The sequence below is a fragment of the Cucurbita pepo genome, chromosome LG01 (genome assembly GCF_002806865.2).
Source record: "Cucurbita pepo subsp. pepo cultivar mu-cu-16 chromosome LG01, ASM280686v2, whole genome shotgun sequence".
NCBI classification, from domain to species: Eukaryota; Viridiplantae; Streptophyta; class Magnoliopsida; order Cucurbitales; family Cucurbitaceae; genus Cucurbita; species Cucurbita pepo.
Window position 1 is genome coordinate 17174655 of NC_036638.1, and position 27543 is coordinate 17202197.

Here is a 27543-nt window from a genome sequence, read left to right on the forward strand (position 1 = left end):
AGAGGATGGACTGAATGAGCTATCAATTATACACCAACTTTACAAAGGTAGCTTCACACCAGCTTCTTTTTGTTTTCCCTCCCCAACTNGAGCTATCAATTATACACCAACTTTACAAAGGTAGCTTCACAGCAGCTTCTTTTTGTTTTCCCTCCCCAACTCTTTCGCGTTCACAACGGCTAATACTTCTCAAAATTCGATCAGGAAGACATCACAAAGACAAGGGAAACTCGAATCTGCCCCCATTTCAACATTTAACCATATGATTTCACCCACCAGTACAATTACTCTCGACCTCGAACGCACATCTGCCATGCCAAAACTTCCATTGCCCAACTCGGAATCTGGCACCCTGCTGGAGTCCATCCCAGCATTCCCCCTGGCTGCTGCTCTTCTCCATCGGCCATATTACTTGCTCTCGAACTCGGTTTCCAAGCAAGTTATGGGTCAGAGGCATATCAATGTTTGGCCTCCGATGAGGAAATGTGAAACACACGAGAAATACCTTCTCCATCTACCTCTCACATTTCGGTGTCTCGGCAGAACCTGTTTCCTGGTTGACCTGCTTCTCCTTGGCAAGGACATCAGCAGGAACATACAGGTACTGCTTAGGTAAAAGAGAGTTCTTCATTGATGCTTGGTCGGATGTCATTACCAGTTCTTTCTGAAACGTCTCAGCATGCTACGATACATAATAAACCCCAAGTTAGGATAAAGCACATAATTGAATTTACAACCTCAGTAGGCAATAACAAGGAAGAAGGGAAATGTAATACTTTACCTTTCTTGACTTAAACTTCAATCCTCCAACATCTACAAGATTACGTGATGATGTGGTAGTCAAAGATCTCTGCGGTATTTGCTTCCCGGCAAACTGACCCCTGTCTGCAAATTTTTGGGGGAATGGGTTCTGAGATGTAGAACTGTCGTCGTCAGTCTTTTGCTCAGTGTCCAAAGACATTGGTACTTTGTTCCAGTGCTTGCTGAAAACTGTGCTGTCCACGGTTAAATCATCTGATCTCTGCACAGCTTCACTGCACGATTTCAAATCCTCAACGTGCCCCTTTAATGATGTGGTAGCTGATTCAGAGCTAACTTCTGGTAGGAAGAAAGGAGTCTGAACTAGTACGGATCGTGCTACATGGTCTCTTTTAAAAGCAAGAACATCATGCGAACAAAGAACTAGGTCCCTCTGCAGACATACAAAATAGGCTCCGACTCATTTTGTAGAAAAACCGTTCGAAACACTCAAGTCCACAATTTCCTTTTTGTTCTTTTAATTAGTATAACCCCGTCCCACAAATCCGCCCAGGATACAGTACATTACATTACAGCCCAAAGCCCCAAGCACTCAACCAATAAGCTCGTTCTTGTGTATTCAAAATAAGTTCACAAATTCATGAACCAATACTAAGGTCGTTCTCGTGTGGCTAAGCACTCGTATAGTTATATCTGTGCTTAGTATTAGGGGAATTAACTACCAATAAAAAAAACTTAAAAAGAAAAAAATGAAAAGGAAAATACCTATTGAAAAGAAATAAACATCAGACGGAACTAGAATTTTTTAGTTAAAAATGGCATACCTTGATCTTCTCACGCTTGATGATTCTCTCGCAGAGTAGACGTAATCTCTCAAGTTCAACCTGCAAAAGGAGATGGAAAATTCAACAACATTCTACATCTATCATTCAAAATATTAAAGCCTGATTTCAGATATAAGCACGTATAGCTAAAGTCAAGCCAGTTAAAAGGTAAGTGTTAAGTTCAAACACAGACATGCATGGAAGGTCATACACGAGACAGGATGTAAGTGGGTAGAATGTGCAATATTATCTTTTTTTAATATCTGAGACCTATGGGTCAATTTGTACCCACCTCAACAATCCCCTCAGCTCTTTATTATTGATTATAATGTGCAATTTAAGCATGCTTACTGATATCGATGACAATAACATTAATATTTTAGGCCTCTAGGAGCACTCCTAAACCACCAACATGATTTTGGCCGTGCATTTACCACCAAAGAAATGTAGTATGGTGAAGGCCTACCTTCCTAGTCCAGCTATCGCCAAAACGTACGGAAAATAAATTGACAAGATGACATCACATCAGAAGAAAATATACATAATATTGAAACTAGGTCAACCAATGGAGTATAGAATGTGCAATTTAAACAATGCATATTAATATCAATAACAAAAACAAAATAATATTCTATGACTCTAGGAGTACTCCTCAACCACCAATATTTGATATTGGCTGTGCATTGCACCACCAAAGAAATGTAGCGTAGAGAGGATCTACTGTTATTTCCAATCCAGCAGTCGCCAACAAATACCAAAATCAGTTTTGACAAAGATAACATCACATCAGCAGAAAGTACACACTTTATAGACAAGTCCTTCAGTTCCAGGGTCTTGAAAACCCACACTACATGAAAGTCGGCTCACAAGCGTTAAGAAGTATAAATAATCAAACTAGATGCTACAAAACCCATGGAGAAGAGAAAATGACTGCACAAAAAACAATTCATAATTGTAATTAAAAATGAAATCATCAATGCAACAAGGGTAAGTTTTAAACTAAAAAAGTTCATCTAATCCAGCATAATCTATCAAAAGTCCACATAAATGTAATCTTATGACATAAGCATCATGTCATAAATATAATAGCAAAGTAATTTCATAAGAAATTTTTAGAATGCAAATAGAGTTACCCTAATTTGCTTGACTCTATTCAATTCCTCGATTCCATGTGTTTTGTTCTCAGCCTGTCAGTGTTCGTTCAGTATCAGATGTCACAATCATAAGCAGCAAGAATAGGAATCATTACAAGACAGATTGTAAACCTTTGCTGTCTGCTCTGTGCTATGTTTTTCACAATATGCCCTGTGCTGCAATTTACCACCAGAAGTCTTTACAGTCATGTAACATCCAGCATTTCTAGCGCATGAGGGATGAAAAGCGGACTGACAATGACCATAATTGCACTGAAGACAATGAAATGAAGGTACTTTAACCATCACATTTTTCAATAAAGCAAAGAGTAACGGGAAAACAGTAATTCCGATACTACTATAGCTTTAAATTGGGCATATTGATCAAATGCAAGTTAGTGAGACCTTCAAACAGACACCATACTTGCGGTGACAAATATAGCAAGAGTCCATCCCCTTTGAAACTGTCTCCTGGAATCCCATTAAAAGAAGTAGAATTGAAGATTTAGAATCAACCAAAAATACCAATGCTCACCCAAAAAAATATGAACTTATGAAAATATATTCACATTTAATAGTAAAATGATAACACTTGGCAATTTTACATACCATTCCTCCCACAGGATTTGCTTGTCCTCTTTTGAAAGTTGATTCAAAGACCCACTACAAGTTGACAGTAGACTCAAGTTAATGCACATTTAAAGAGGATGTATACAAATAAGTTTTCCTGTAGCCTTATCCTCTATTGATTGACAATAAGGATAATTATTAAATTTTAAGCGCACAGTCACTATCTTTGACATCTTTTTCTAAATGACCGGAGGAGAAAGCAAGTTAAAATGAGAGGGACAATTACTATAGATAATTTATGCATTTTACTATACTCCCCAATATAAAAAAAGGTTCCTTGTATTTTGAAAAATCATTTTACCTCTGCACAGAAAGCATGGACCCACTGGCCATCTGATGATTTCCTGAATGCACCTGTGGTGCCACCACATAGACCACATTCTGCAACAAAATATGACTTCTCCACAAGATTGACAGCTGGCACTCCAGACCCTCTTGATAGTGACAATTCTTCACATAATTCGCAGCACCATGGACCTGAGGACGCTTTAACAGTACGATAGCAATCCAGATGTACAGCAACCTGCTTAATACACCATCTGTCAATCAAATATTTTTCTTTTTCCTGTTTCACAGAAACATGCAGATGGAGTGTGCAAACCTTGCAGCTGGAGCAGACTAAAATTGGCTTTAATATTGTCTCTTGCCGCCTGCAGATGTCACAGGATCTCACATGTTCTTTACAGAAATCAGACTCTAATGAAGCCTTTGGGAGAGCAACTTTTGTAAGAGTTTCTTTTGCACGAGGCATCAACTGGAAAGCATTGTCAAACATTTCATCACTAGTCACTTCTCAACAGAACATAAAGGTGCAGTAAAGAACCTCAGATAAAATCATGAAAAAAACCTCTCTATGAGTAGATTCTTCATATACATCTTTTCTGAAAGATGACATCCTAGAAGAGGCGGCCGCAGCAGCAGTTGCAGCAGCTAGTACAGCCTGTGCTTCCTTGTGTCTTCTCTCTTTCTTACCCTGTTTCTTGGCTTCTCTGAGCTCACTAAAATACTGATTAATAAGAACGGCATCCCATCTCGTACTTCTTGCTTCATCAATCTCCTTAGGAAGACTCTTAACAACATTACAAATTAAATGATCTGCAAAAACCATTCAAACAAAAGCTATTGCAAAGTAGTACACAAAATTAGTTAGCATAGGATGCTTTCTTGCCCTTTGTGGTGAGTAAACAAGCATCAGACTTTTTTTTTTTCTCTTTTTGCTTCAATCCTTTTTAGTCTCTAAACTAAAGTTTACTTCAATTCAATCCTAAACTAATAAAATGTCTAATTTAAGTAAAAAAAGGTAAATAATATTGATAATAAAAAATAACCTTTTATTCCTTGCTTAGTCCCTAAATGTCTTATAAAAAAGAACCTATTAGATGTTTACCATTATTTTTTTGTCAATTGTTTCATTAATGAATGATGCAACTTCAAATACAGGTATTAACATGCTACATGGGCATGTACCGAGGTCATATAGGTTGGTTCATGTGAAAATCGGGCAGAGTGGGTAGCTGGTAGAATAATGATAAGAGCCAAAATAACTGGAGGACTAAATAAGACCATTTGGAAGTTGAGCAATCAAAAGGCAAAGCCTAAAAGTTCAAGGGTAACTATCTGATTTAAATTGCTTTTTCCTTTCAACAGTCATTTATGATAAATAAATGCTTTCCAATTTTCATGGGGGAGGGGGAAGAAGAACAATTACTAAAAAGATCAACAAATACATTGAAGATCGAAAGAACAATTAAATTACCAGTGAACCGCTTTCTTGAAACTGCATTTGCAAGTAATCTATGCTGATAAAATATAATTTCTCCTTCAATTTCATCTTCTGGAGATAACTTTATGATTCCACTTATTTTTTTATTCATTTGCTGCGTCCGATTAAATCCACCAGATTTGCAACTCACATCATTGCACTCGAGATACTGGTGTTGGTGATCACAGCAAACGCTTACATTGGAAGATGCTTGCCAACGAGACATCTCTCCTTCAAGCACATCTGTGAAATAAAATAATATCATAATAAATTCAATGCATACTAAGTAGCATGAAAAACTTTACCACTAGATCCAACTATGAAGTTACCAAGAAGCTTTCCATCCAACATATGTGCCATCTTCTCTTGGACATATGGATGACAATAGGAATCAGGGGACTCGCTAGCCTTTCTGCAAAATGTTCATCTAGAATGATTAGAAAACTTGTGACATCAGCAGATAATATCTGAATAGAACTTATTTGTCAATAGCCTTTAAATTGAAATAACAATAGATATGAAATAACCACATACCCATGAACTGCACTTATTGAAGAATAATGACCAGAAATGGGAGCCTCCAAATGATCACCCTCTGCGAGGCAAAACATTTAACAGAAAAATGATTAAGCGGTATTCTAGGGGGGAAAGAAAATCCAAGGATCCAACAAGTTCACAAGTAGATAATTAGATATTAAATATTCAAAGATGCATTGTGTGTGTGTGGGGGGGGGCATGTCAAAGAAAGCACAAAAACATCAAAATGGCACAACATCAAACCAGTGAAGCTAGGATTCACATAACGACTCATAGCTTGCCTCCAATTGAAGCAAAGGATGATACTTATATAGAGTGATTGAACAAAACTATAAAAACTCAGGAAGATTTTTAAGAAACCAAAAACAGAAAGAATCAATTACTTCTCAAAAATCAGTTTTAAACTTCTATTATTGGAACCTCTTACAAAAAGGATGAAAAAATGTGACCTGCACTCTAAATCCTCAAGAGTAATCCATTACTTCTAACAAGAAAGAGCGGAAACTATAATCTGCACCATGCATTTTATAAAATATATCATACTGTTAGCTTATGGTTTTAGATATCCATTTGGGATTGTTTTTATTTCAGATATTTGCAGTGTGAATAGAAAGAAACAACGATTGTGTCTTTCTATGGAGGAGGTTTTTCTTCATCCACCTTTTCATGACTGAGGCGGTTTGTAAGGAAGGCTGGCTTTTTAAATGTTCTTTCGAGGTATTTGAGGGGAAAGGAATAGTAGAATTTTTTGCTGTTCTTAGCTTAATTTCAAGAAATTTTGCAATCATCTGAGCTAATTGTTGTGAATTGAAATCTTTGTTTAAGAGCCTGGCTTCATTGGTGGGCTGTCTCTGGTCCTAGTACTATCCAGGTGCGAAGAACCGCGGGGTGACTGCAATGAGCACAAATCTCACTCACCGGCCTAAATGCCTTTTTGTATTCTTTCCTTTCATTGGGATAAAAGCTTAGTTCCTGATAACTCTCATTTGTGAGGGTTATTTAGCTCTAAGACCTAATTTAAGCTTATGGTTTAGAAATTAAGTGTTCAACATTGTAAATCATATTATATAGAGAAAATTTTAGTAAAAACAAGTCAAGCACATGTTTGTAATCATGAGTTTTTAAAAGAAAGTAATTAGATGTAAAAAAAGACTAAATTTTTTAAGAATTTGATAAGTTTTTGTGTTTTAGTGCAAAAGTTGTATTTTGTCCCAGTTGTGATCAGAATTACGCCCACATATTAACCAAAGAGCAAAATTAGCAAAAGCTAGAAGGTGCTCAAACTGCAACCACACTTGCAACCAAGATGTGGCTGCAACTGAACCAAATCAACAGATAATGCGTGATTTACAAATTTGACAGATTCTCCAATCAATCTCCTTAAATATCAGATATAATACCAAAGATAGCTCAACACACTAATCTAGGCAAAAACCCTAGGCTTCAAGGGTCCATATTGCACTTCAAGAAAGCATCTAAGATCTTCAACAATCCTAGATCACAAACTCTAAGGACAACAATATTTTCACCTTGAAGATTTCGAATCAACGCCACCACACCGAGTTCATCTCTACCATTAGATAGAGAAGCGAGCATAGAGATCCACTTTTCATTTCTATTTTAGGCTTTACTGTTTTTCTTGTTTTGCACTCTTATGTAATTCATTCAGTTTTAATATGAAATTAATTTTCGTGCAATTTAGTTCCTTTTACTTTAATAAGAGCTAAGATTGTTTTTGAGGATTCAAAGATGGCTCAACACTTAGCATCGTTAGAGGCTCTAAAAAGCATTTAAGTAACAGTTGAATAGGTGTTGAACTCAATTCATGATATAAAGGGTTAAAAAGGTAGGTTGTGAGCACAAACAGGTAGCATTTAGCTTGAACCCTTTTGTAACCAAAGGGTGAGTTGCAGGCGCATATGAGCATGAGTCCCTATTAACCCTTCCTAGTTGAGTCAGTAAGTTACAACCCCAAAGGTCTGTCTAATCCCTGCTTTCCTCTCTTTTATCACCCTTGTTTATTTTTTCTTTTCATAAACCAACAACCATCTCGATTATTATCTTGATTACTTCAATCACAAACTTCGAGGTCTTCTCTTAAAAATTGAACTTTTCTTTTACCCTTCCATTGGGCTTTGATAGTTGGAAAGCTTTCATTCTAACAGTGTGCACTTATACTTAGCTGGAACCTTTACGATTCCACACAGCTAACATCTGTTGCTCATAAAAACAAAAATTAAAAAATGTGGGTTTAGATCAAAATGTTGAATGTAATCGGAGTTCCAATCGCCATCAATATGAAATGAACTCCATAGATTAGGTTTGGTATGTATATTTTGAACTCAAGACTAAGCCAAGAAATTCAAATGCAACAAATTATAAAATCTAAGGAAGAAAGGGACAGGGATCAACTAGTTGTCGAAGACAATTTTTCTCACCAAGTCGAATGGAAGAATCATAAAACTAGAAACTTGTCAATGTCTACTGAAGACTAAAATTTTGTCTTAATGAATCAAAGAAATATGGGAGGAAAAAAAAATTGGTTGAGCTGGAAACATGCAGAGAAGAATCGATAAACTTCATAACATACCTACATAATTTGGAAAATTCCTTGAAGGGGAATCTTGAGAACTGTCATGCTCATTTAAAGGCTGCGTGGATAAAACAAAATCACTTAAGGTGGTTAAGGGAAAAAAAATCATAAACTAAAAAAGAATTGCGAACTAAAGTAACTCGAGAAATTTTTGGGACAAAATGTGCAACTTCATAAACATCTTCGGCCAATTGTTGCATAATATAAGGTGCAGCAAGATGAGAAACGTCAGTCAACAGAAAAGGAACAAGATAAACCACAGCCTGCATATAACAGGGGTAAAAAACCTTCTTATAATCAAGGCACTTACCAATATCCTTGCACTGTATAAAAGTAAGAGAAAAAGGAACAGAAAATTTGCTAACTTAGGGCCAATTTTCTAACATTCATTTTTCTTATTTTCTGTTTCTTGTTTTGTAGTAAAGAAAAACAAAACATTATTTTGTAACTACTACTTGTTTCTAGTTCATTCTTTTTTCAATAAAGAAGATAAGAGTGCTTGGTAACCAAATGATACAACTATGTATTTATTTGTGTTTTTGAGAAAATAGGAAATGAGAACCGGGAAAAAAAAAATACTTGATTTTGTTGTTTCCAAAAGTGTTCACATGTTTCTTAAAAATGAGAAAGGAAATGGGAACTGATGCCAAATGCCTGTGTTTCTCAAAAACTAGAAACAAAAAACAAGAAACCATGAACAGAAATGTTACAAAATGTTAACAAGATCAGTTCTCACATCACCACACGTTATCCTTAACTACTAGTTTCATAATAGTCAAATAGGCAGGTAGTCAAAAAATTTCAAGTGCTATCACATGACTCATTTCTGGTTAGAGTCTACTCTTTTTCCATGAAGCATGGTCACTTACCCAAAATAATAATAATAATAAGTCCGGCAATGCAAAGGTTGCCATAGATTCAGAATGTAACCCCTACATCAACAGCATTACTACAATTCATAATTGTTTTAAGGAAGGATATAATCATATAAATTATAAAGGCCTTCCAACATCTAAGGTAAGTGGTAGTGGATGGACACTTCAAATGAGCTCAGGTAGTACCCTAAAGGCACCCATTTCCTGCAGCTAGAGTGGCCAGGATCTTTCCTGAAGAAATGTTGCAGCAATGGGGATATGGCGTCTCACAATGACCATCTCCAAACCAATAGTAAACTGAGATAGTGAATGGATGTGAGGAACCTAGTTAGGTGTTCTGTTACGGGCCCAATTCTGCAATCGAGTTATGGGTCTCTTGTAAGTGGAGGTAGACGGTGTTTGTGTGAGGGAACAAGTAGAATTCTTCTTTCAACCTATTTAGAATAATGGTAAGGCTCAAATAGAGGGAACCTTAACATCTCTAAGATAAAGTACTCAAGAATAAATTGAAAATTTTTAGATACTATTTGACTATTTATAAAAGTTGTATGATAACTATTGCTACATCAATGGAACCATGACTCAAACATGGAGGATCATCCTCCTAAAACAAATGAAATAACTAAAGATAGAAATGAAGGTGAAGAACTCCTTACAATACGGATACTGAAAAAAATACTGCATAAAGAAAAATTCAACTAATGGGTTCCATACATGACTGCTTCTTTTTGCCATGAGTGTAACATGTGTACATTTGTAGTGGCATTGTATCATGTTCAAAAAGCACTGAATTTCAATAACTTCCCTAGGCAGAACTCTAGTACAATTCTAGCCACAATTCAACAATAACAACCACCTTCTAATTTATTTATGGATGAACTCAATTCCCCGTTATGCATCCTACTCTTTGATTGACTCTGAGATGGGATAGTCACACTCCCATTGTCTCTAAGGTGGGATACCATCTCATAATGAGAGGTATAATGCTAAAAGACTTGAAGGGACATCCCTGCAAGCCAAGGAACACATGCATTACTAAACGCTTTTGGTATAAAAGAAATTGGGTATATTTGAAACTCCAGTCCTGCTAGTTAAAATTTGAGCGGATGGGCATCTTACAATTTTGGTTGATTCTCATTTGAGGACTCCACTAAAACCTACTTTGTGATTTAAAGTTGCCAAATTCCGTGCCCTTCTTCAAATTCCTCCGATAAAAAATCTACCCAACATTCAAATTCACATCTCTACATAGGAAGTGAAGAGAGAAAAAAGGAAAAATGGACAGTAATCAAAGAGCTGGAGTGGCGGTGGATTAGGCTATCACTAACATAATCCATAAGGGCGATTACCTAATCCTCGTCACCTATCATTATCATTCATCTTGGCTTCCTCCTTACACTTGATAACAGAACCTAACGCCGCTTTAGGGGTTTGCTACAACTCAAAAGACAAGAATCTTCTCGAGTATTAACCTGACCGAGAAGTTATGGCCATGAAGGAAGCAACATGAGAGTACGCAGTGGATGCATAGTTTCCCCACTTCCACCTCAAGACCATATGGCTTCAGGGGTGAATTGCTTAGTTTGAGGGGCAAAATAGTGACATGTGACAGCAGGCTACGTTACAACCAATGAAATGATAGAGAAACCAAGAAACATTAGCTGTGGGAAGAGAAAAGGAAGGTTTTCAGATTTTTTTTTCAATAAGAACAAATTCCATTGATGGATGAATTACAGAAAGAAGTTAAAGAAAAAGGGAGCGTCAACCCAAAGGAATTACAAAGGACTTCTCCAATTGGACAAAAGTGTAGAGTAGCTATAATGATGAAAAAGAGTTAACAATTTATACCATGAGGTAGCCAGATAAACAATAGAATCGAAAACATGTTATCACTTCCAACCTTCCCAATTCATACCAATCCAAAACTAGTCAAAAACACCGGTTGAACAAACAGAACATGTAAGATAGAAGGATGTGACATTGTAAAGTACGTCATCATCCATCACAATGAAATGCCAATTTTAAACTAGTCAAGTAAAAAATATAGTTCCAAATTTTGTACCCAGAGAATTCCTATCTTTTGACAAACAACAGGTTCGAATGAGCATGTAATACTTGGTGAATACTTTCCACAACCTCTATACCATGTTCTCTTTAGTATCAAGCCACTCCAGAAACATAGTCAATGTCATGTACTGCAAACGTAGTCAAGTGGGAGCAAACATCACAAGAAACAAACAACGTTCTTTTTTCCTTTTTTCAATAACTTGATACTTTATAAGTTCGCCAGCCAGTAAATCGAAGAAACCTGGCATGGCCAACTGGGAGCAAACCATAACTGTACTACTCATCACATAATTCCATGGGGTAAATAATCAAGGCCCCAAAAAAAGAATGGCAAAAAAAATTTAATGTGCTCACCTTCTCTCCAGTGTCTTGGATGCATTCTTTATTTGAATCAGCTTGTTCTTCACAAGCTTTCTGGTCCAAGATACCACTTTGCACCGCTAGACCATGGCCACCAACAATTTCTTCAGATGAAGACTTGATTTCATCATTCTTCAAAAGGCTTATAGTGTTTTTAGCTTTTCTTTGAGGTATAACCATCTTATCAGTAACAAGATTTGAATCATCAGAATCAGGAACTGATGAAGAGTTGGAACAATTAGCAGCTCCAACAACAGCTTTGGGTAAAGCAGCCGATTTGAGTTTGACTCTCAAATTTTTCTGCAAGGTGCCAATATAAGCATGATTTCTTAGCCATCGGACAATTTTGACTTTCAGGTCAGGGACAAGGTTTTCAGCCTGCAAAATGAAGGACGTCATGAGCTGACAAGATTTTTTTTTTATTGGGAAAGAGCTGACAAGATTTTTATTGGGAAAGAGTCCAAAACAATATTTTAAAAAAGAAATAAACAAGTTAACAATTACAGGCATTACAGTAAGTTTTGCACATAATAAATCAGGGTGTATGTTGATTTCTGATGCTACATCTTTAACATTCACTTTTCCTTGGTCGATCAACTGCAAGAAGGTAGACATACAATTTAAGTACGATAATCCTAGAAAGAAAGTCCATAAAAGAGGAAACAGAAATTTGCAAACTTGCCTTTTTCATAATTGTTGCAAACTTAAGGGAGTCAAGTGGGTTGACATCCTCAACCCCCTGGACAGTACATTTATGTGTATCTACACAATCAGAATCAGCATTTAAACTGGGATAAGCGGATCCTTTATCTTCTAATTTGCCATCGTCCAATTTTCCAGGGTTGGAATCAGAAGCATCCTTACAGAGTAAAAGGTTATCAATGTTCCTTCTCCCAACTAATTTTTGTGGTCTGTTAACTGATAATGTCATTGGAAGGTGGTTGACCACATGTGAGCCACTGTTAACAGCTTCAGAAGGGACTTGAAATCGGCCACTGCTCCTACAATATTGACTTTCTGAATGCTTTGAACAGAAAGCACGAAGCTCCACCTAATAGAAGTAACACTTTAGGTCTTCGAGAAATGTACACTTCTTACACAATACATCGGGGAATTTGATAAATAAATAAATAAAGGTGATTGCCCAACATTTTACAGTCACAATTAATTTGTTTTGATTGAAGTCACATTTGAAATTGTAATCAGACTCAATTCTAGAATGAGAATAATTCACACTTACATTATCACACCCATATTTTGCCCAGACCTCCATTCTATTCCTAGCCTCCCTTGCACAAATTGGATGAAAGGATGTTCTGCAAGTTCCTGAGATCAATCACCCAGCAAGATAACCATTAATAAAGGGTAGGAGAAAATTCAAAGGGGTGGAGGGAAAGAGAAATCAGAAAATGTAGAGGGAAGAACAAATATAAATACTAAAAACCATCCCCAATGAAACGAAGAAATTAAATCAAATAAATTATCATAACAGAACAAAGAAGAACCATCTCAAGCCAACAAAATCATGCAAATTAAAACATCCAAGACAGAGAAAGCTCCTATTCTCACCCCCATGCAAGGACAGAGAATAGCCCAGTAAATCATACCCACATAATTAGTTGTAACGACTCATGCCCAGAATTTGGATGAGGATTTGGAATCCAGATTCGGCACCTGATGGCCACGTTACCTACTTCTCACTTCTAAAAGTGAAGACTATCCTCATAGACTAACACAAGTCCTTTTAGCATGATTTGCCCTCACTCGTATGCATCCTAAGAAAATTCCTAAGAAGTCAACCAACATAAAATTGCTCCAAGCAAAGCACGCTTAAATATAGAGTTTCTATGATTGAGCCACCGAAAAGGAAGATGCATCTTGTTGGAATAGGTAGTTGCTTTCAATTCTTTTAAGCCTTTTAGCTATCTTATCCTCGTGATCTCTCACATTCGGTTGTGGTCTTTGTTCATTCGTGTACCCTTCTTCTACTCAGCTATCACAAAAACACCATGAGGGTTGGCATACATATAAAGTGTAAATGGGATGCATCTCAAAAGCCAAACATCGAGCGCAAACCTAAATCTCCAATCTAATAGAGCAGAATATAGATACTGACCAAGTAGGAGAAAAGTCGGACCTAACCCAGAGAGGAATATGATGGGAATATTCTTTTGCTAGGATATTTTTTGGAGGAATTACAACTTACCAGTAAAAAGAGAAGGGCTTGTCATAGGCTTGAAGGCTTGCAGTTTCACTTCATGCTGAATCATTTGATTGGGAATGAATAAGCAATTGTTTTTAGAAAATGTAGCACGAACATGATAATGTTTGGGACTTAAGGATACTCCCAAGAAAAACTACAAAGAGGGGAAGGAAGATGAATTATCCTCCTACCCTTCAGGATGCTCCAAACGACATTAACCAAAAGGATGTTATAATTGCAAGAGAACGCCTGAGAATAACACAAAAAACTATCCCCTTAATGCCAAAACCAGAATCCTCAGTCTTGTCCTTGAAATTTCCTCCTGATCATTTTTCTAACCATGCAAGGCAAGGATAACTTTCACCAAATTGCACCAAATCAGTTTTCCTTAAGAATGGTAAGAGAAGCCACGGTGCACTAGCAGCCGGGAACTTATTTATGGTTGTTCAGAATATACAAAACGATTAGGGGCTGTTTAGCATGCCGTAACGAAGTGGGGGAATGGGAAACCTAAACCTGTATGAGTATTGGACATTGGCACCTAAACCTGTAATAGAATTGGACATTGACACATTAAACCGGGAAAATAGTTAACATAAAATCTATTTTAATTATTTGTTTTTAATTAGAAATAATTAATTTCAAATTTAGTATGAAGAAACTTATTAAACAAAATCTTATTAACAAAATTTAATTTAACTGTGTACAATTAATTGATTTATAAATACATATAGGTTAAGAATTCAAATAATATTATAAGATGTCATTCCAACATACCAGACATGGTTATTCGATTAGTAGACATCACATTCTCATTCCCACATGTCAAAGTCAAAAGCCCCTAAGGCTTTAGAATTCTAAGTAATTTATTGGTTGCTAAGAAGATTTCCCATCGACACAAACTCTTGTTACTTTGTTCACTTTGGATTCTACATAAAATGAGGAAGAAAATAAAGGCAAAGCACATGAATCAGGGGAGGCACACACGCCACTTCACTGTGCATAGTAAACGATGGATTTTCTAATATCCGCTCTCAAATTTAAGGGTATCAATGGATGCGAAAAGAGAACCGCCTATCAAATTCCATGATAATGATGAGTTCCACCTCTGAATGCCAAAATGATATGTTCTAAAAAAATGTAGCGAGCACCTCTTTCAAATCTTTGCATTCCCCCTAGTTGGTACGAAACGCGAGCACCTCTTTCAAAGCACCTCTTCCTTCACTGTGCTTTTGAGAGAGCCAACTGGGACATATTATTCAATCTGTTGGGTATTCGTTGCTGTTTCCTAATAAAATTGGTGAGGCGTATCTTCAGCTTAAGAGGGGCAATCCCTTTAAAGGTCATGGCTAGAGTTTTGTGGTCAATTGAGGTGACACCTATTGTTTGGAGGCTGAGGGTCTTCAAAGAAATTTATTCTAACAAAAGGTTTTTTGAAACTCTGTTCATCTCTTTGCTTTCATCTGATGTTCTCTGTCTAGTATTTTTTTGTAATTTTGTAATTATGACCTTGTACAGATTATGACCAATTGGGCCACCCTTTTTGCAACTGTTTGGTCTTGTAGGAATATCTCATCTCCCTTTCCTTTGCATGCTCTTTCTCAATATAATGCATCAGTTTCATATAAATTAAATACAGAGAGAATAGGACATAAAAGGAAGAAGAATGGATTCTCCAAAACCTTCAAATGTAGTATATTTCTTCCATCTCAATTTGAACACTACGTCTATAACATAGAATATCAGTGTCACACAGCACCAGACAAGCTCATTGAAACTCTTGCCAAGAAAGAAACCTTCCAGTTCAAAGATAATTCATGATTTCATTCGAGTAAGCTTAACTCAAAAATAGATCACATATTTGCTCCTATAACAGATGCCAATCATCTCTCCATCAACTTGCTTGTGCATTGGAAAATTTTACAATCAAATTCTCCCCACTATAGAAGGTTGGCTGCTGTAATATTAGCTGTAGCAGTGACCAGCGTATAACTTTTTTCTTCAGACCTATCCATCCAGCTATCTTACCTTCAGCATAGCTGGTAAATACAACACACTTAAAGCTTTCAACAAATTCATGAGTACTTAAAGGAGCCTAGGATTTATAAAATACTCTTACAAATTGAATCAAAACAGTCCAAACTAATTTTTTTACAATATATATATATGACGATAGGGATTTGAACCTCCAATCTCAAGGGAGAGGAATAGATGTATTAACCATTGGGCTATGCTCATGTTGGCTTTGCCTTTAGAAACTATTTGTATAACACAAAACAAATTATGAAAACTTTGAACATGACCACAATTCATATGATGGACACAGACAAATTATGAGAACTTCTTAGAACAAGTTTAGCTGGAACGGTTCCTATTTGAATAAGTTGACTAGCAATCTTTGCATAAAGAACAGAATGGGCTGAATATTGCTAACAATAGAAAATGCCCACTCTTCCTAAGAGTCAAAGCAGCTTTCAGAAAGAGTCAAGTGAGAAGGCAAACTGCCCAAGTTAAAATGTCCTAATCTTTATGTCCTTGCAACAAAGTCGCCATCATTAGAACTACAACAGAGTGCCTGCTTCGTTACAATCAAGATTACAAAGAAACCTTCAATGGAACTAGCACCTGCTTGGTTATTTAGCAATATAAAACTTCATATCTTCAATATCAACAAAAGCCAGAAAGGATTTCCAATGTCTGTCATGTTATTTATGTTGTTTGTAAAAACGCGTATGATGACATAGAGTACTTATATGATCAATTCCCTTTGCCCCTATTCTCTGAAGACTTAACAAACTTCCAATTTCTCGAAGTGAGTGTCTAAAAGATTTAAGGATTTCTTCCTTCTACTAGGCTTGAGCGCACCCTTAATGACTATCTTGTTGGAGATTGGAGAGAAATCATAGCGTTCCTTGATAAAAGAAAAACAAATGGAAGGCATCGGATATAAATTGGTCCAACTAGTCGATGTGTCTCTGTAAGCCTCCATTTGAAGTTACCCGTTTAATCTTTTCTTTTTCTTTTTTTTTTTTTTTTGGGCATAATTTCACTAATTAATTAGTTTTATTGTTTTTTAATTTTAGGATCTATCTTTGTATTTTCTTTTTTAGAGTAACGAATTGATGAAGAAGAGCCCGTNTTTTTTTTTTTTTTTTTTTTTTTTTTTTTGGGGGGGGGGCTCGAATTCTTGTATGTCCTTTGTATTCTTTCCTGTTTTCTCAATGAAAGTTCGGTATTCATTAAAAAAAAACTAGTAAATAATAAAGGTCCAATTTCTCTAATTGAGCAGCATCCATAAATAGGTTTCATAAAATCCTATCTTCTTGATTCAAGCCAAGGGGAGTTTTCACATATCTCTCTTGTTTTTGTTGGGAGGATAATTATTCATCATGTCTCTCATTTACTGTTTAAATTAATACAATGTTTACGATCCATAAAAAGGTGTATTTACTCAGTACTTCAGGGTTCAAATAGGAGATTTATAAGTTGGAATGCACAAAGTACAAAAATATCCAGAAATTCCTAGAGCTGGTTTCTTAATGGCAAATCAGGAACCACCAACATCCTGTACGAAAGTTGACCGACATCTATCAGTTTATATGGTAGATAAAGCATGGAAGATGAAACTAGTAAGTCCCGTTAATGCCCCCAATCGGCATGATTTCTAAATGAGACTCTCAAGCATGAGATAAAAAACTATTTGTTTAAGTTTCATAACCTAAATTAAATGATAACTATTTATAACCAGCAATATATCATGGAGCCTAATATAACTCACATCTTTTGGAGTATAGATAAACAAGAAAAGAAATAAAAACAAATATGCACATATTCCACTCTCTAAATGCCCCTTCCTATGTCTCGGTATGGTAGTAGTAGTATATAAGTCAACGGCTAACCTTCCAAAGAAGTTAGAAAGCATAGTTTTGTATGTGAGATAGAGAGAGGAAGGGAGGAAGGGGGGGAAAGAGAGCAGCCCAGGAACATAAAATCAAACCTCGAGCTTAGTAGAAATGAACTGTTCACTAATTTCAGATTTCGACCAACTTCTAAATACTCTGTACATGAAATTAACAGATAAGCCATAAACATGCTTTTCTGCTAGAACGCATAAAACTAGCCCACCAAGGACAACAGCATACAGAAGTCGAAAAGGAAAAAATTGAGCCAAAATCTGAAGACCATAGTAGCCAGTAGGAATGTGCTTCCCATACATCATCCAAACAGAAAAGGAGAATGGCATTGAATAATGGGGCAATAAACATACCATGGCTGCACCGGAGACAGGCTCCATACTTGACTTTGCATATGTTACATACTAACTTTTTCCGGGTTTCTTTTACACCTCCCAAATTCATAACAGGCTCCATCTGCGTCAAGTCCTCTATGAATACCTCTGGCATCCACTGACTACAAAATAAATGAGCAAACTCAACAGAAAATCCACTGTCGACGTTCTTATGTACAGGCTTCAGAGCACCACCCTGCTTGGGACAGAGCAAACAGGGCTTTGTGGAATCATTGGTTTTATCCTTCTTCTTACACCAAGAACACGACCAGGATCCATTGACTTTCTCTCTTATACCATAGCACTTATAGTGAACCACCGCATAACAACAACTGCAAGTAACTAACGGATTTACCCCTTTGTACGTATCTCCCTTAGAGCAAAAGTGGCATAAAGATGAATTTCCATCGCAAGGAGAAACAATCAGAACTTTTTCCAATCCTGCATCACCACCTAGAAGCTTCCGTTTCTTCGAAGGCCGCTCCGAAGTTAAGGACACCTTATTCCTACAACCCAATATCCATTCTAAGCCGGGAGACGAATCCAAGTTCGAACAACCCTTGTCTCCAAGAGGAGAACCACTGGCTTCAACCATGCTCACATCCGAGCCCAAACGGTCATCCTCAACCTCGTCTTTAACAATAGCCCCATCCGTAATCTCATCACTAACATTATCACTGCCAACTACATTTGCTTCTGAGTCATTTCCAGAAGACGGAATTGAAAAACATTTCCTAAACACTAAACCACTAAAAGAAGACGCTGCACGCAAAGTATCTACATCAGACAGCGTCAAGTCTCTAAAATATTCCTCTGTCTCAACCCAAATGTTGGAGCCACGAGACCTTTCACCTTGCCTCGAAGACTTCTTGTCTGCCCCAGAATCGGATTTCCTCTGCCGCTTCTTACCACCCGTATGTCTGCTCAAAAAGCTACCCAACCTACTGGGCAGAGTGGGCACATAAGGAGCTGCAGTCTCCTCCGCTACATCAAATGGCGAACGCTCGCACAACGCCTTTTGAGCCTGAGAGTAATAATCAATGTCCACAGTAGACAACTTCTCCTCATGTGTTTGAGTATGGGTCAACGTTACTCTGTTCGGCACTCTTGCCACTGGGCAAGACTTCTCCTCAGCACCACAGCCTCCATCCGCACCCCTACCCATCATCTTCTTTCCCAGGTGACATCGGTCTCTAGTCATCACCAACAATAACCACAAATTAACCCACCTATGGCGCGTTCCATAGTCAAAGCTTCAAATTCCACTCTATCCAAATACAAACACTGCCATACATACGCTTAACCGATCCCGACCTTCGCATGCACGAACTACGCAGATAAAAAGGTACAAAAACAAACCCTAACCCTAACCCTAATCCTAAAATCCTAGTCCAACTCGTCGCTTGCAAGGGAAAAGATGAGGAAAGGATGAGCCGAAACCAGAATTGGGATCCGGAATTAGTAAGGTTCTTGTTCTGTTGCGAGTGATTAAAATTTTGTTCGCAGCTGGATTTCGCTTTCGATTGGAAAGAGAGAGAGAGAGAGAGAGATTCGCGTTATTTGCAGGCAAGTGAAGGCGGTTTGTTTCTAGAAGATATATTTATAGGGGAGACTATTAGGACGTAGTAAGAAAGTGGGAATTCCGCGGTAACAGCTCCTCCACTGCACACGTGTCGTCTATCTATTTGTTCAAGAGATGAAATTGCCTTCTCGGATCAATGCCTATTTTCTTTTTCCTTTTCCTTTTCTTTTTTTTTTTCTAGATGCTTTCTTTTCGTATTTAAAAATTAAATTAAATATACCATATATTTTAATCATTTAACATAATTTGGTCGTCTTAAAAACACATATCGTACTACATCTTTGTTGTAGGCCTTAGCAACTATCGATGTTGAGGATTGTCGGGAGTNTTAATCATTTAACATAATTTGGTCGTCTTAAAAACACATATCCTACTACATCTTTGTTGTAGGCCTTAGCAACTATCGATGTTGAGGATTGTCGGGACTGAGTCCCACATTGGTTAATTTAGGGAAGATCATGAGTTTATAAGTAAATAACACGTCTCCATTGGTATGAGGTATTTTAGAAAAATCGAAAGCAAAAAGTGTTTTATGCTCAAAATATACAATATCATACTATTGTGGAGAGTCGTGCCCTTAATTTAGTCATGTCAATAGAATCTTCAAGTGTCGAATAAAGAAATTACTAGTTTTGAAGATGTAGTCAAAAGTGACTCGTGTCTCGAACAAAAGGGTTTATTTTGTTTGAGGGCTCCAAACTAATGAGTCGAGGCTAGTTCAAGGGGAGACTATTCGAGGGCTACATGGACTTTAGGGAGGTTCTATGGTATACTTTGTTTGAATTGAGGATTGTTTCGTTGGAAGGGAGTAATTTAGGGAATGAGAAACCCAAAGCAAAACCACGAGAGCTCAATACTGAAAGTGGACAATATCATACTATTGTGGTTCCTAACAATCGATCTCAATACTTATGCATAATCAGGCTTCCATAAGTGGAGGAGGGGACGGTAAATCCACCGAACAAAAAGGTAGAACTATATGACAAATATCTCAAAACCAAACAAGCCACAAGCGGAAGTAACTCAAGCATGATTTATGTTTTTTTTAGGTTTAGGTGTTTCGTCTGATCTTTTATTTTATATGAGATTCTCTTTCACCTACTGAATACAACTAATGTGAAAACTAAGCTTGTTTGGCCATATAACGCCCCAAATCCACCGCTAGCAGATATTGTCCTTTTCGGGCTTTTCATTTCGGGCTTCTCTTTAAGGCTTTAAAATGCGTCTTAGGTTCGGGCTGGGCCCCGAAGAGTACAATATATGCTAGCGTGGATTTGGGCCGTTACATGCCTGTCATGCATAGTAAACTTATTAGAAAATTATACGAAAAGCTAACATGAATATCAGTTTTGAAATCTAAATATTCAATTTAACATTTTAATAACAAAAAATGTCAATTTTTGTTTTGTTTTTTTTTGTTTTTTTGTTTAAATGTTTATGGTCATTTATCATAATTTAAACACGTAGGCATAAAATTTGCTATAATTTTCCAACACAGCCATGAGTAGCTGTGATTCTAGTTTATTTCTGTTGAACTTTTTGGCAGGAAAGGGGTCTGAGCGGTGCGATCATTCAGTTCACAATAGCCTCTCCAAATCCACCTGTCTCCAATCGCAATCGTAAGGAGAAGGCAAAAGGAAGAATCCACCAATGGATTTGGCGGAGCTGTGGTCAATTTTTGGCCCTGGCGTTGCCGGAGCTGTGTTCGGCGCCGGGTGGTGGTTCTGGGTTGACGCCGTTGTCTGCAGTTCTGTTGCCGTCTCCTTCCTCCACTATCTTCCAGGTTCTTTATTCATTTACCAGTCCATACCATGTATAATTTGCAGTTAGGGTTTTTTATGGTGTTTTGGTATTGGGGTTTTAGGTATTTTTGCTTCGTTTGCGGCTCTGATGTTCAATTGCGTTCGGAAGGAAGACATCGATTATTCACCATATGAGGAAGGCGAATGGAGGTGAGTAATTTATGTTTTATCTGCTTACCTCTCTCTTTCTATCTCTTGTCGTTTTCAGCCGCTTTTATTGTTTAAAGATGCCACCAATCATATCGCGATCCTCTTGCCTGATCATTCGATTCGATTGAAAGCAATGTCACAGTGTTTTTCTTCAACAAGTGATTGCTCAATGTGATTTAGTGTCTTGCTAGCATCTCCCTGGATGAGTTAGGATTTCATGAACTCGTACATCCGAGACTTAACTCTTAATTTACAATTAGAATACCGTAAACTATGCGTGTCTGCAATAGAAGTCGAGGGTCAACTCTGGGGCATGGTTGAAGGACTTGGGAATTTGAAACCAGTGCCAAACGATTGAATTGTTTGTTAGCCGTCCACTATAAGCTTAGACGAGGTGAAAAACCAAATGGGCAAGTTGGCAACACAATCTGAACACTGTGTCAATGGCTGTATTTAGTGTAAGAGTGATTTGGAGATGCAATCCCACACAAAGACTTATACACATTCTTTTGGCTTAAGCAGTATTTGTACTTTATATTTATTATTTGGACATCATTTTAATCAATTCTATAAAACCCCTACGGAAGAAAAGCTTTTTCTCTTAGAGTGGAAGACTTATTCTTCTCCAGTCTATCCTTAGTGACATTCGTGTGTATTTTCCATCCTTGTTTTGGATCCTTGTGAAGGTTTTGTAGTTCCCTAGAGAGACTTATTTGAAGACCTTTTATGGGAAGGGGTGGAGGAAGGGAAGGGTGCACATTTGGCAAATTGGGACGTGGTGTGGGGAATCTTAGGGTATGTAATAGGGCTTTGTTGGGCAAATGGTTACGGTATTTTCCTTGAGAATTTGACATTCTAGTTATGGTAGTTTTGTTATTCTGAGGGGGAGGAAATCTTTAGTTATGGAGCCTCATCCTTTTGGAGGGGTCCTCTTGCATCACGTTCTTTCGTTGTTGGGCGAGCGCCTTTATTTTCGAGTTCTCCCATCTTTTCCTTACTCTGGAAGATCAAAGTTGTGATGAAGGTAAGTTTTGTCTGTTTAGCAAATCCTCCCTGGCTGAGTTTGTACTCTGGATTGCATTTAGATATTTTTGCCTTAAATGACTGGGGCATTATGTGGTATCCTTTGTGGGGGAGCAGCCGAGGACCTAGATCATCACTTTTGGTTTTGTTAGTTTACTAGATTGTTGTGGGGTGGCTTCTGTGAGACGTTTTCCTTATGTTTGTCTTGGTCGGGAGTTGTAACTCCATGGNTTTTTTTTTTTTTTTTTTTTTTTTTTTTTTTTTTTTTTTTTTTTCCATCATCCTTTTCATGAAAAGGGCCACTTTTGTGGTTTTCTTTTCTCTGTATTATTGTTTATGGCCTTTGGGAGGAAAGAAACAATAGGATCTTTAGAAGAATGGAGAGATTTTTGGGTCAAGGTTTTTTATTTTACTTATTTATTTACTTTCGATAAGATACAATTTCATTAAGGTTTGAAATTTACAAAAAAAAAAAAAAAGAAAGTGTTATCCATGATACTAAAACTTTCCCAATTAACAATGAGGAGGTAAGATTGTAGGAAGCAAAATATTAGACAATTTACACTATTTCATGGTAAACAACATTGTCGAAGAGCCTAGTAGGAGTTTTCGTGAAAACTCCTTGCATTCGCTCTTTCCAAATATTCCAAAAGAAAGTCATAATGAGGTTGGTCCCTGCCAGAGTTTTTGCATTCTTTAAAGGGTGGTGCGTTAAGACCATGTTCAGTTAATCTTTGACCTCCCTAGGAAAAGTGTGGTGTCATCCAAAAATGTTGAGAATATTTATTCATAAGTTATAGGCATAAGTACACTACATAAATAGGTGGTTTTGTGATTCATTATCTCTCTTGCCTAAAGGGCATTAATTGGAAAATAGAGTCATGCAGGGCATTCTTTTTTGTAGGTTTTCATTTGTGCCAATGGCTTTGAGCATAGTTTCCAATGGGAAAAACTCCACCGTTTTTTGAATGATTACCTTTCCATATTGTCTTGGCTATTGTGAGGTTTATGGCTTCTATTTTTTTCCCCATATCCATCGTTAAGGATTTTGTGGAGAAAACCCATTCCTAGGAAGGCATTTCAATGAGCCTACTTCTTGGGATAACACTATTGGGCAAGATCAAGGCTTAATTTGGCCCATTCTGTAGCTTTGCTATCCTTGAGGTTCTTATTGAACTGTGACTTCCAAAATTTGTTGTCATATTTCCATATTTCTTTGATTGTGGTCGTCTTGCAATGTGAATGTNTTTTTTTTTTTTTTTTTTTTTTTTTTTTTTTTTTTTTGAATAAGAAACAATTTCATTGATGATTGGAATTTACAAAAGGGATGTAATATCCATAGTGTTTACAAAAGACTTTCCCAACTTGCAATGTGAGTGCCTATACAAAAGAGGATATTGCAATGCTAGCATGGTGTTGGCAATCCAAGATGTGTTTACTCCATCACCCACCCTATGGCAACTGCAGTTAGTGATGAGGTTTTGGTGCTCTTTTATAAACTTCATCGCCCATTGGCAAAAGATGGGAATAATCGGTTTGTACAAGATGTAGAGCGTATTTAGCTTTTATAAGATTCCTCCCACAAGGCATTACCTTCAAGTGAGGTACGGTCACTTGTTAGATTTCACACCTCTGGGTCTCTGTTTGTGAAATTTTTTTGTCATTACCCCATAGGTCTTATTCTGCATGACTAGAGCTGGTTGGGCTCTTCTTGGGTTTTTTTTTTGTTTTTTTGTTTTTGTATTCCTCGTGTATTCTTCCATTTTTTTTCATAATGAAAACTTTTATCCCATAAAAAAACCCTTTTCAGCCTTCTCCCCTATCGGGTGGGTTGTGAAAAGGAGGAACTAAGGGGCAAGAGTGAGGTTGGTTAGGGTTTGAGATCATGCTTAGTGAGAGAGAGTTGAAAAAAGAGTGTGTATGCAGAAAATATCATAAACGAAGACATGGAACGTAACTTCTTGACAGAATGGTCCAAGGATAGTAAACATAGGTGGAGGTCCAACAACTTCTGAAAAATGGTGTATTAGAGGTTGTGATTCTCGGCGAAGGTATAAGAATAATATTCAAAATGCTATTATATAGAAATAAAATTTTCATGCATCATCCCTCCCAAACTTTAAAGTTCATGCCCCCAAGAATTTCCATCAATCATAGGTCCACCAATTTAGGGAGGCAAACCAATAACCCAAATTCTAGAAAAAGAAAAGACCAGCTCTTAAAAGAAAAGGAGCAATAGAGGAAAATGGTCTAGAGATTCGTCATCCTTCGTACAAAGACAACAAGCCAAGGGGGACAAAGCCCAATGTGGGAACTTCTGTAATTTGACGGCAGGATTAACTATTAAGATTGAGACTTCTATAGGTGAGACACAAAAGAAATGTTCACTTCTTAGGGACTTGAAATTCCGAATATAAACCACGAAAGAGGCCTTGAACTTAGCAGGAGGATTGGTAAGATGCCTGGAAAACCATTTCCTCACACGTTCAGCAGTTGCGATACTCGTTTGAGAATAAAATTACTAGTGACTTGCAAGCTAAACTCTAGCTTGTAGGCACTTCATTAAAATCTAGCTTGTTTGGAAGACCTATTGCTTAAAGAAATCTTTTCATATGCCCTAAGCTTCCATACTAGTCTACAATATTGGTTCATATTAGGTAGGACATGATGAATTGATATGCTAGTTATTTGATAGTTTTACTTGAGATATCACGGAAATAAGCCTCTGTAAAATTCAAGTTTTGGAGACCTATAAGCAAAGGAAAATTAGAAGAATTGTGTGATAACATCGAGAATTTAATGTCTGTTTTGATGTGGTGCTAGTGTTTTTCTGTAATTAACAGTACTGACGTTTCCCTTAACTGCAGATTAAAGCTTTGGCTATTCTTCGCTTATGTGGTATCCTTCGTTTCATTAGCAGCATCTGTGGGGCTCTTGATTCAAGATTCAGTAGTAAAAACTGGCCTATCAGCATGGACGGGAGTTGCAGGAGTATTGCAGTGTGTGTTTGTGCTGGTTAGGTAAATGGCCTCTCTCCTTTTTATTATCTTAATTCTGATTTTTCCCATTTCTCTTTTAGTTGGATTTGTGCCAGCAAACATGTAGCCACTTCTTATTGTCTACTCCACCTAGTTGTGGAATCATTCAGCAAGGCAACTTTGTTAAAGAAGAGTTGTTGGGGTTCTTTCATTATGTTGTTTCTCTTGATTTCTGAGCATGTCTGAAACTACTACATAAGATGTTTAAATCGTGCCATAAACAAAGTTGGTTGAACAAGAATATTTTCTCTCTAGCAGTCTGATGTTGTATCAATGTATGCCCCTGTTCCTTGGTCTTCGTTGCATTAAATAGCTTTATGGAAAAACCAAAATCATTGAGGGGTTTCAATTTTCATCACTAGCACAAGTGTCATGTAATACAAATGCTATGTAGCTAGACCCTGGTCAGTACAGTCTATGTTCTGTTTTCCTGAAATACTGTTTGTTGCAGTGGGTTGATTTACTGGACTTCTCACACGGAATAAGTTGGAAAGAATTATGCACTTAGATCTCAGAGGCTGAAGAGTTACCAACTGCATAGCGCGTTGCTTCGTCAAGTCGATTGTGTGTCATTTGACTTTTCCAACTATGGAACTGAACAGTAAGAGCTTTCTACTTGTAAATGTCATGTTAATCTTAATCTGAAACCATGTCTGTAAATCTTTATGGATCCAATATAAGTGAGCAAAGTGAGCCAGCATTCAATGTTTCAGCCACTTCAGTTTGTCGCAGTGTTTATATTATATACTTACAAAGCATAAAATGATGCAGGGTGGTCAGTTTTGCTTTGGTTTTTAGTTTCTTTCCTTCGAAAAATTGTGGATGCAAAATGAATAATATATAGATGGACAATGGTGGTATTGTCAATAGACATATAGATGGACAATGGTGGTATTCAATCTATTGACAATAAAATGGTGATATTTGAGATTTTTTTTTTCTCGTTGAATTTGATCCAAATTTATATTTTTTGGGAATCGGTTGGATCCGCGGAGGATTTTGGTTTATTACTAGGGATTTTAGGTAGCACGTGTAGGATTTTGGTTCATTACTAGGGATTTTAGGTAGCACTTGTAACTAATCGGTGGGGTTTATTGCTAGGGATTTTAGGTCTTTATTGGACAACAGGTAACTAATCGGTAGGGGATTTTGGTTTATTACTAGGAATTTTAGGTCTTCATTAGACAACAGGTAATTAATCGATGGGGGATTTTTTAGTTTATTATTAGGGCTTTTTGGTCTTTATTGGACAACCGGGAGTTTTGAATTTCAAGATTTATTTATAAATTATTCAATAACTTGATACGAAGAGATTGTAGGTCGAATCCCTCACCTTTAAATGTCGTTGAATTAGAATATTTATAAATTTATTATCATTTTAGATATATTTTAAATCGGCTGAAATTGATTAATCGAAAGGTTATGTTATTAAACCTTTTTATTTTATTTTTATTAACAAGTCAAAAACCAATATCTTAATCATATTCCTTCTAAAATTTTCCCTTTCAAAAAATAATGAATTAAGAAAGCCGAGGAGGGGTCAAGAGAATCGTAGTTAGACTACGACATCAAACAACCATTTGCTTTAATACGAAGCATAGGCTTTGAAGAACGACTTAATGAAATGGACGAGTCCAGAGGGGATTGCTTAGGCAGCAAGTAAGTATGGCTTTCCACAACAGCTTCATTCATTATTGAATCATTTAAATTTAACAAACGAGAGCTGCTACAGCCGACACTGATTCCGAGAGGGACATCAACCATCCATTGCTGACAATTTTAATTACTCATAAATTGTCACTTTTATAACCTCTTTCATTTATTCAATTCCAATTCATTTCTCTTTCATCTTTTTTCATAAAATATTTTAATTTAGTTCAATTTAAAGAACAAAAAACAAAAAAAAAAAAAAAAAAA

At 36.9% G+C, this 27543-nt stretch overlaps 2 protein-coding genes across 4 annotated transcripts; one reads left to right on the forward strand and one right to left on the reverse strand.

The window, feature by feature from the left end:
- Positions 1 to 139: 139 nt before the first annotated feature.
- LOC111781857 lies at positions 140 to 19589 on the reverse strand. 3 transcript variants are annotated; one of them, XM_023662589.1, is made up of 19 exons: positions 18011 to 19589; positions 12781 to 12866; positions 12223 to 12591; positions 12045 to 12137; positions 11535 to 11918; positions 8236 to 8296; positions 5643 to 5703; positions 5438 to 5520; positions 5103 to 5351; positions 4194 to 4441; positions 3948 to 4100; positions 3648 to 3869; positions 3326 to 3379; positions 3122 to 3187; positions 2849 to 2989; positions 2717 to 2770; positions 1584 to 1643; positions 782 to 1192; positions 140 to 682 (listed from the first exon to the last, which is right to left on the reverse strand). In XM_023662589.1, exons 1-19 carry the CDS (start codon positions 19230 to 19232, stop codon positions 515 to 517), a joined length of 4185 nt encoding a protein of 1394 aa, XP_023518357.1. In that variant the 5' UTR covers positions 19233 to 19589; the 3' UTR covers positions 140 to 514. The 3 variants fall into 3 exon arrangements, 2 of the variants coding, with proteins under 2 accessions (XP_023518357.1, XP_023518349.1); XM_023662581.1 differs by having other exon boundaries at positions 5414 to 5520; XR_002813026.1 differs by lacking the exons at positions 140 to 682; positions 782 to 1192; positions 1584 to 1643 and having other exon boundaries at positions 2711 to 2770; positions 3141 to 3187; positions 5414 to 5520.
- Positions 19590 to 21113: 1524 nt separating this feature from the next.
- Positions 21114 to 26423, forward strand: LOC111780938 (transmembrane protein 50A-like). Its single transcript, XM_023661342.1, has 4 exons — positions 21114 to 21396; positions 21478 to 21565; positions 25456 to 25608; positions 26078 to 26423. Exons 1-4 carry the CDS (start codon positions 21264 to 21266, stop codon positions 26109 to 26111), a joined length of 408 nt encoding a protein of 135 aa, XP_023517110.1. The 5' UTR covers positions 21114 to 21263; the 3' UTR covers positions 26112 to 26423.
- Positions 26424 to 27543: the final 1120 nt, after the last annotated feature.

Bases quoted from the DNA above. Each gene is read 5' to 3' on its own strand.
- LOC111781857 (XM_023662581.1), bottom strand. From the start codon at position 19,232: ATGACTAGAGACCGATGTCACCTGGGAAAGAAGATGATGGGTAGGGGT. The intron at 12,138-12,222 runs GCAAGTTTGCAA...ACCTTCTTGCAG, and splicing joins TTGCAACAATTATGAAAAAG to TTGATCGACCAAGGAAAAGT. The intron at 2,990-3,121 runs GTCTCACTAACT...CATTGTCTTCAG, and splicing joins AGTATGGTGTCTGTTTGAAG to TGCAATTATGGTCATTGTCA.
- LOC111780938 (XM_023661342.1), top strand. From the start codon at position 21,264: ATGGATTTGGCGGAGCTGTGGTCAATTTTTGGCCCTGGCGTTGCCGGA. The intron at 21,397-21,477 runs GTTCTTTATTCA...TTGGGGTTTTAG, and splicing joins CTTCCTCCACTATCTTCCAG to GTATTTTTGCTTCGTTTGCG. The intron at 21,566-25,455 runs GTGAGTAATTTA...CCTTAACTGCAG, and splicing joins TATGAGGAAGGCGAATGGAG to ATTAAAGCTTTGGCTATTCT.